Here is an 8,612-nt window from a genome sequence, read left to right on the forward strand (position 1 = left end):
TTAGAAGTTGGACCTCCTGGTCCTTCAGGAACTGCTGGTGCTCGCGGTGCCCCGGTGAGTATCTGCCCCGAGCCTGGCCCTGCAGGCCCCCCGGGCACGGCTCCCACCCTGCCCTCTGGGCCTGGGGGTGGGAGGAGAGATGAGAAAGGAAGGGAGAAGGCACGTCCCCCGCCATGATGTGATCAGGGTGGAGGGCCTTCGGGTCCCCAGATCCTCTGACCGCGAGAGGCTTTCTGACCTGGGTCCCTTTATTTAGGACGGAGAGCTTCCCGACCCCCTTCTCTCTGAGGGTTACTGTACAGTAGGCTAGGCTGGGCCAGAGCGGGCTCTGGGCTCACAGGAGGGAACAGAGCAGGCCGGCAGCTGAGCCTCACCCCTCCCGGCCCTCTTCTCTCACAGGGTGAACGTGGAGAGACTGGACCCCCCGGGCCCGCTGGATTTGCCGGTCCTCCTGTGAGTATCTCTGTCCACCCTCCCTCCCTCCCTCCCATGCCCTCCACTCTGGCCAGCTCGAGTCATTCCCAAAGGACACCTTCCCGCCTGCGGGGGAGGGAAGGACAGGATTTAAAGAAGAGGGAATTAAAGGATTTAAAGAAGAGGGAAGCTCTGCATCCACATCTCCACAGCGATGTGACAGTCCTACCTGAGACTCGGTGTCCAGGCCCAGGGTGGACGCACACACTCACACAGTCTCTGGCCCCTTTGGAGGAACCTCGAGCGTTTTGCGCGCACTCACTGGCCTCCTCCTTCCCGGAACAGGGTGCTGACGGCCAGCCCGGTGCCAAAGGCGAGCAAGGAGAGGCTGGCCAGAAAGGTGACGCCGGTGCCCCGGGTCCTCAGGGCCCCTCTGGAGCTCCCGGGCCTCAGGTGGGTAACGCTGAGCTCCCCCTGGCAACCGATCCCACAGGGTAGGCGGTGCTGGGTGCCGGGAGAGGGGCCTGGGCAGGCAGAGGTGGCTAGGAGGCCTGGGGAAGCCCGCCTGTGTTTAGGGCCCTCCACCCAGCAGACTCCGGCGCCTGCTGCCGCAGCCACAGGACGCGGAGGCTGCAGGGAGGAGGAATTTGTGCTCAGGGGTAAAGGTTGAAGGAGCCAAGCTGGCTTTCAGGGTGTGGGTGTGGGTGTGTGGCTGGGGGCCGACACAGGGTACCAGCCATTGGGTCTCCCTGAGCACAGAAGGCCTGGGGCAGAGCGGCCAGTCTCCTGGGAGACCTTGGACTGGCTCTGAGGACACCTGATGGGCCTGCCCTCCCCGAGGGCTCCTAGAACACGAGTCTCCTAGGGGTCGGGGTGGCAGGCCCACCTGTGACAGCCTCTCCAGGCTGGGATTTTAGTGCTGACAAAGCTGCGTCTTTGAGAACCGAGCTCTCAGGAGTCCACGGTGCGGGCTCAGAAGGGACCCGCGCCCAGAAGCCCACAGCCCTCCCCCGGGGCGATGGGGCCTCACCGTCTCCCTCCTTCCTCCCCAGGGTCCTACTGGTGTGACTGGTCCTAAAGGAGCCCGAGGTGCTCAAGGCCCCCCGGTGAGTGAGGCCCCCATTCCCACCGTCGCTGGGCCGGGTGGAGGGCACTGTAGGGGCAGTGGCTTCTCTCGCACCCACCCCCCAGGCCTCAGGAAGGAGGCCTGGCCTCAGAGACCCCACCCCGCCTCCTTCCCTCTCAGCCCGAGCCCCTCCCACACAGAGCCCATCCCGCAGCCGGGTGGGAGAGAGGGCGCCCCTACAGCGCTGACTGCCCCAGCCTCATCCTCCCCCTGCAGGGGCTGGAGGCTGAGAAGCTGCAGCTGTCTGAGGCAGTGGCCAGACCTGGGGGGCCCTTTCTCCCTCTCTAGCTCTCCCCTTGCTGCCGTGCGCCCCTTGCCCCTTTCCAAACCAGCCTATGAGACCCCCGCCCCCAAATTTGATTCTTGGGCCTCCTGAGGGTCTGAGGTACTCAGGGTCCTCCTCTCGTCACATAGGGAGCCACCGGATTCCCCGGAGCTGCAGGCCGCGTCGGACCACCAGGTTCCAATGTAAGTGCTGCCCCCGGCTGTTTCCTCCCTAACTCCAGGCATGGGAGGCACAGGCAGGGGTCGAGGAGTCTGGCCCAGTCCCCCACACGTCTTTGTGCCCATCCCCACTCCTGGGAACAGCAGTTAACTGACCACAGGGACCTGCCCTCCTTGTAGACAGCTGGGAGCAGGGAGGGGGCCCTCTTGCTGGCCACGGTCTTCTGGCTCCGTGGGCAGCACAGGGCTGGTACAGTTGCTTTCATCGTGGACGCACACTTCTTGAGCACACTGTGCTTTGTAAGAACGTCTGCATCTTGCTCCTGGGGAAAGTCCCCCAGCTCACCACCACCGCCAAGTGCAGAGGGAGTGGGCGCAGAGGCTTAGCGGCCAGGGGTGAAGCTGGAGCTGTTCCTTGAGGACCAGTGGTGGGACTGAGGCCACAGGGAAGGAGGCAGGAGGGAGTCCAGGTAGATCAGAAAAAGGAAAGTGTGCAGAGGCTGGAGAAGCCAGGCTGGCTTGAAGCCAGAGATCACGGGGGAGAGAAGATGGAAGAGGTAGCCCGGGGTGGGGGTCAAGCTGCCCTTAGGGTGGAGTAAGCCCCCAGAGGGTCACCGTGGCTTTGGCAGCCTGGAAGGATGGTGAAGGGTGAGATGAGTTCTCACGTCCTGCATTTGCTCCTTCTAGGGCAACCCTGGACCCCCCGGCCCCCCTGGTCCTTCTGGAAAAGATGGTCCCAAAGGTGCTCGAGGAGACAGCGGCCCCCCTGGCCGAGCTGGTGACCCTGGCCTCCAAGGTCCTTCCGGACCCCCTGGCGAGAAGGGAGAGCCTGGAGATGACGGTCCTTCTGTAAGTCCCACCCCAGGCTGGGGAGCCCAGGGCCAAGGTCCCTGGAGCAGAAGTGTGAAGGGCACGTGGGCTCGCAGAGCCCAGAGTGGGGGGAGCACGACTGTGGGGCTGCCGGGGAGGGGCGGGCGCTGCAGAGAGAAGTGCCCTGACCCCTACAGTGGGCAGCTGGCCACCTCACGGATGGGCGGGGGGCGGCTCCGTGTCACTTCTCAAGTTCTCACCTCCCTCCTCTCCTCCCTCAGGGTCCCGACGGTCCTCCAGGTCCCCAGGGCCTGGCTGGTCAGAGGGGCATCGTTGGTCTGCCAGGGCAGCGTGGTGAGCGAGGATTCCCCGGCCTGCCCGGCCCATCGGTGAGTGGGGATGCCCCTTCCTCCGGGCGAGCTGGGCCCAGCCTGGCTCAGGTGGAGGCCCTTCACCCGGCGCTCTCGGTGGCCTGGCCACCCCGAGGCTGCCACCACTCCATACCGTCTGAACTGACCCCCGGTCAGCGCTCTCCCCAGAAGGGCTCAGAGGGGCCTCGGAGCGCGCACTCCTTCTCCTTGTTGCTGTCCCCCAGGGTGAGCCTGGCAAGCAGGGAGCTCCTGGAGCATCTGGAGACCGAGGTCCCCCTGGCCCCGTGGGTCCTCCTGGCCTGACTGGTCCTGCGGGTGAACCTGGACGCGAGGTGTGCAGTGGGATCCACTGTGGGGTAGCCCGTTCTAGGGAGAGGGGAGTCCTGGAGAAGGGGGTGACAGATGGGCCGAGCCCAAGCGCCCAGGTGTGATGGGAGGGTGGTGATGGGAGAGAGAGGGCACAGAGACTAAGAGCTGGGCCCACGGCGGGTAGGCAGGAGGAGGCTGGTTGAGAAAGCCTTGGCTGGAGGGGAGGGCACAAACCTGGCCTCCTGAGGGAGGATGGGAAGCAGAGGCGGGGATGGTGGGCAGCTCTGATGGCGTGTTTCCCTTTGCGCAGGGAAGCCCTGGTGCTGACGGCCCCCCTGGCAGAGACGGTGCAGCTGGAGTCAAGGTGAGTATCGGGGTCTCACTCAAGGTGAGTACGGTGGGGCCGGGAGGACATTCCATTGGCCTGGCAGGGCTGGGGTCAGAATCACATCTCTCCTTGCCTCTTCCGGAACGTTCCTTTCTGAGCCGGAGACCTCTCTCCTGACAGGGTGATCGTGGCGAGACCGGTCCCTTGGGTGCCCCCGGAGCCCCAGGGCCCCCTGGCTCTCCTGGCCCCGCCGGCCCAGTCGGCAAGCAGGGAGACCGAGGAGAAGCTGTGAGTATCTTCGAGTCAGTAAAAGCCACGGTGGAGGAGGGTGGCTGCGTGGGTAGGGAGCTTTCCACCACCCGCCCTCCCCCACCCCAGGCCCCGGGCGCGTCCCTGTCCTGACTGTGCTCTGACGCTGCCCCCACTCTCCCCACAGGGTGCACAAGGCCCCATGGGACCCTCAGGACCAGCTGGAGCCCGGGGAATGCCAGTGAGTATCTGAGCATGCTGTGCTGGGTCCCCGACAGGCAGGTCCAGGGGGCAGCAGGGACCTGGGGCTCCTCGGCTCGGGGGAGGCTGGCAGAGGCTGGCCTGACCAAACCTGTGTCTCTGTGTCTTGTTCCCAGGGCCCTCAAGGCCCCCGAGGTGACAAAGGAGAAACGGGAGAGGCTGGCGAGAGGGGACTGAAGGGACACCGTGGCTTCACTGGTCTGCAGGGTCTGCCCGGCCCCCCTGTGAGTGCCGCAGGCTGCGCTTGGTTCCCCAAGGCGTCCCACTTCACAGAGCCCACTGGAGTTTCCCATGCTGCAAAGACGACTGGGGATCATCCTGAGAAATGTGCCGGGCCTCCTCAGGGTTGGAGGGAGAAGCACATGGAAGGGGCGCAGGGGCGGGACGTGTACGCGCTCCCCCAGCTCCCAGGATATATACGTATTCAAGAAGGCCTCCTGACGTGGAAGACGGGGCCCTGTCCGTGCTGACCTCTGACCTTTGCCTCTTCCTGCTGCACAGGGTCCCGCTGGAGACCAAGGGACTTCTGGTCCTGCCGGCCCTTCTGGCCCCAGAGTAAGTGAGACGGAGTGAACCCTTCCTCCGGGGTGGGACCAGGGTGCTGGTCCGGTGTTTGGTGAGGAGGGAGATGTGACAGCTTCTGGGGAAGCCTCGGGCTCAGACGCCTCACTCAGCAGCAGAAGTGGGACTGGCTTGGTGACACTGTGGCCAGAGAAGTACCTGAGGTCATAGGACGACCACGAGAGCAGCTCTCGGCTGTCAGACAGACTCCCTGGGAATAGGATTTTACAAAGAGGATTGTAGGGAGTGAGAGAGCCGTGAAGCCGTCCTGCCGGTTCTTGGCCACAGGGAGACCAGCGTGGGGTTCCATGACTGAGAAATGGGAAAACTTGGGAAGAGAGCAGCTATGAGTGCTGCCAAGACGGCCGCCTCACCAGCCCCGGCTTCTCCGGGACCTTCCCTTCGTCGATGGCTCTCTTCTCACTGCCTTTCTCCCTCCCGGCCTGCAGGGTCCTCCTGGCCCCGTCGGTCCCTCTGGCAAAGATGGCGCTAATGGAATCCCCGGCCCCATTGGACCTCCTGGACCCCGTGGACGTTCAGGCGAAACTGGCCCTGCTGTGAGTGTCCTTCCTGCTGTCTGGGGTGTTCCCGGCACCGGGAGGCTTGAGCTCTCTGACGCGAAGGGCTTCTTTCGGGGCATCAGCCTGCAGAGTCCATGAGACATAGAAGAGGGGGGCTAATGAAAAAACAGGGAGGATTCTATGGTTTTCTTGGTCTTGGCCTGCTGCGCGTGCGCGTACACACACACACACACACACACACACACACACACACACACGCACACACGCACACACACACACACCCAGCCTCATGGAACTGGGAAGAAGACATCCTAGTACGTTTTAGCAGGTGGGGATGGACACAGGAGGGGCGTCTCCCTGTAATCCCTGGCTGATTTCTCTGTTTCCTGCTGCAGGGTCCTCCTGGAAATCCTGGACCCCCTGGCCCTCCAGGTCCCCCTGGCCCTGGCATTGACATGTCCGCCTTTGCTGGCCTAGGCCAGAGAGAGAAGGGCCCCGACCCCCTGCAGTACATGCGGGCCGATGAAGCAGCCGGCAACCTGAGACAGCACGACGCCGAGGTGGACGCCACACTCAAGTCCCTCAACAACCAGATCGAGAGCATCCGCAGCCCCGAGGGGTCCCGCAAGAACCCCGCTCGCACCTGCCGGGACCTGAAACTCTGCCACCCTGAGTGGAAGAGCGGTGAGCCCGGAGGGCAGGATCCCCGCCCCGGAGAATAGGAAGTCAGCCCGCTGGGCACGGCCCCCTTCAGAAGGAGGGGCAGAGTCGGGCCTGGAAGGGTCTATCGCTGGTGGTGGCTCCCCCACTTCACAGCAGAGAAACTGCAGCCCTGGTCCCGTCCTGCCATGGCCACATGGTGGAAGTGACTTCAGGGTAGAGTTCCATCCACCAGGCAGGCCCTGCCCCTGTCCCTTTGCCTGCCCCCCTGTTTAGCCCTGGACCTTCCCATCCGGGTCTCCTCGCCCGGATCCCTCCCTCTCCCCTCCCTTTGGCCGCAAGTGGCCCTCACACCCTGCTCCTCTGCTCCTGGTGTCCCCGTAGGCCTTTCTGTCACCCCAGGCAGGCCTGGCCCTCTCGGGAGCGTGTGTCTGTGCCTGTCTGAGCCCTGATGGGGTGTTGCCTCTCCGCTGCAGGAGATTACTGGATCGACCCGAACCAGGGCTGCACCCTGGACGCCATGAAGGTTTTCTGCAACATGGACACTGGCGAGACCTGCGTCTACCCCAGCCCAGCCAGCGTTCCCAAGAAGAACTGGTGGAACAGCAAGAGCAAGGACAAGAAACACATCTGGTTTGGAGAAACCATCAACGGCGGCTTCCACGTGAGTCCCCGCTTGCTCTAGGCCAGGGACGGTGCCTCAGAATCCCCTCTGCTTTCTCCCCGGCAGTCTTTAGCGCCTTGCTCACATTCTCACTGGATGGGGGCGGGGGGAGAGTTAAGGGGAAGAAGGAAAGAGGAGGAGGGGGATGTTTTCCCACTTCGAGGTGGAGGAAGAGTCCTCGGAGGCTTGCTCCACTCCCCGGAAGCAAACATGTCTTCCCAGTGACCCCTCCTCAGCCCCCTTCAGCTCCTGCGAACCCCGCCCGGAGGGCCCTGTCCCCCCGGGGCCTCACGCCACGGCTCTCTGCCCCTCCCAGTTCAGCTATGGAGATGACAACCTGGCTCCCAACACCGCCAACGTCCAGATGACCTTCCTGCGCCTGCTGTCCACCGAGGGCTCCCAGAACATCACCTACCACTGCAAGAACAGCATTGCCTACCTGGACGAAGCCGCTGGCAACCTCAAGAAGGCCCTGCTCATCCAGGGCTCCAATGACGTGGAGATCCGGGCCGAGGGCAACAGCAGGTTCACGTATACGGTTCTGAAGGATGGCTGCACGGTGAGTCAGGCCGGCTGGGCCGCCAGAGAGATGAGCCACCCGGGGCCCCGGGCTACAGCAGGCAGAGGGCTGGTCCACAGCAGGCATCGTGGCCCTAAAGGGGCACGAGCGCGACGGGCTACGTGGGGACGACACGCAGAGCGACAGGTGAGGGAGAGGGGCGTGTTGTTCTGTCCCGTCCCCTCCCTTGGCTCAGCGTGTCCGGTGACCTGGAGGAACATTCATGCGATGTGTGTGGGCCTCTGCCCTCGCAGGCTGGGTCACTGTGGACAGTGGGGAGGAGAAGGGCGGGGGGAGGAGGCCCTGCTGCTGAGGACTGGAGTCGAGGCGGAGGCCAATCCAAGAGAGGTCTAGGCCCCCCGCGTGTGTTCTGTGCCTTGTGTTCAGTTTTGGGGTCCAGGGCAGCTGGCACCGGATCGTAAGGCATCCACCGACTCTCCTCTCTTTCTCCTCTAGAAACACACCGGTAAGTGGGGCAAGACTATGATCGAGTACCGGTCGCAGAAGACCTCACGCCTCCCCATCATTGACATTGCACCCATGGACATAGGAGGGCCCGAGCAGGAATTCGGTGTGGACATAGGGCCTGTCTGCTTCTTGTAAAAACCCGAACCCAGAAACAACACAATCCATTGCAAACCCAAAGGACCCAAGTACTTTCCAATCCCAGTCACTCTAGGACTCTGCACTGAATGGCTGACCTGACCTGACGTCCATTCATCCCACCCTCTCACAGTTTGGACTTTTCTCCCTTCTCTAAGAGACCTGAACTGGGCAGACTGCAAAATAAAATCTCGGTGTTCTATTTATTTATTGTCTTCCTGTAAGACCTTTGGGTCAAGGCAGAGGCAGGAAACTAACTGGTGTGAGTCAAACGCCCCCTGAGTGACTGCCCCCCAGCCCAGGCAAGAGAACCCCCCCTTCGGGTGCCGGGCGCAGGAACTGTGTGTGTCCTACACAATGGTGCTATTCTGTGTCAAACACCTCTGTATTTTTTGAAATGTCAATTGATATTAAAAACAAAAAAATTATTGGAAAGTACATATTGGCTTGTGCTTTGTTCTTTATTTTTCGTTAGTCCTGGAGTCCGCGGGCAGGACAGAACCCTCTTTCGTGAACTTTGGCACCAAGTGGAACCCAGGGGTGAACTAGGAACAGAGACCAAGGTTTGGGAAGGGAGGCATACGAGAGGGGGCGGCCTTGTTCCTGAGCATAAGCCCAGACACACCTCCAGGCGGATTAGTGCAAGAGAAAAGATGCTCTCTGAACTCCGACGGGGAGGTGGGGCCTGCGTCGTGCCACTCAGGAGAGACCAGAGACGCCCCGAGGGAGGGG

General features: G+C 62.8%; 1 protein-coding gene across 1 annotated transcript in view; it reads left to right on the forward strand.

Annotated features, from left to right (window-relative positions):
* Positions 1 to 8,315, forward strand: part of COL2A1 (collagen type II alpha 1 chain) — a 30,881-nt gene extending 22,566 nt beyond the window's left edge. Inside the window, exons 37-54 of the mRNA XM_024737059.1 lie at positions 5 to 54; positions 400 to 453; positions 760 to 867; positions 1,467 to 1,520; positions 1,955 to 2,008; positions 2,672 to 2,833; positions 3,076 to 3,183; positions 3,390 to 3,497; positions 3,785 to 3,838; positions 3,983 to 4,090; positions 4,239 to 4,292; positions 4,429 to 4,536; positions 4,814 to 4,867; positions 5,323 to 5,430; positions 5,790 to 6,078; positions 6,531 to 6,718; positions 7,035 to 7,277; positions 7,734 to 8,315. Of these exons, the coding sequence (XP_024592827.1) occupies positions 5 to 54; positions 400 to 453; positions 760 to 867; positions 1,467 to 1,520; positions 1,955 to 2,008; positions 2,672 to 2,833; positions 3,076 to 3,183; positions 3,390 to 3,497; positions 3,785 to 3,838; positions 3,983 to 4,090; positions 4,239 to 4,292; positions 4,429 to 4,536; positions 4,814 to 4,867; positions 5,323 to 5,430; positions 5,790 to 6,078; positions 6,531 to 6,718; positions 7,035 to 7,277; positions 7,734 to 7,880 (2,051 nt within the window). The 3' untranslated portion in view covers positions 7,881 to 8,315. The remainder of the gene's footprint in view (positions 1 to 4; positions 55 to 399; positions 454 to 759; positions 868 to 1,466; positions 1,521 to 1,954; positions 2,009 to 2,671; positions 2,834 to 3,075; positions 3,184 to 3,389; positions 3,498 to 3,784; positions 3,839 to 3,982; positions 4,091 to 4,238; positions 4,293 to 4,428; positions 4,537 to 4,813; positions 4,868 to 5,322; positions 5,431 to 5,789; positions 6,079 to 6,530; positions 6,719 to 7,034; positions 7,278 to 7,733) is intronic.
* Positions 8,316 to 8,612: the final 297 nt, after the last annotated feature.

This window comes from Neophocaena asiaeorientalis, unplaced genomic scaffold, assembly GCF_003031525.2.
Source record: "Neophocaena asiaeorientalis asiaeorientalis breed wild unplaced genomic scaffold, Neophocaena_asiaeorientalis_V1.1 scaffold134, whole genome shotgun sequence".
NCBI classification, from domain to species: domain Eukaryota; kingdom Metazoa; phylum Chordata; class Mammalia; order Artiodactyla; family Phocoenidae; genus Neophocaena; species Neophocaena asiaeorientalis.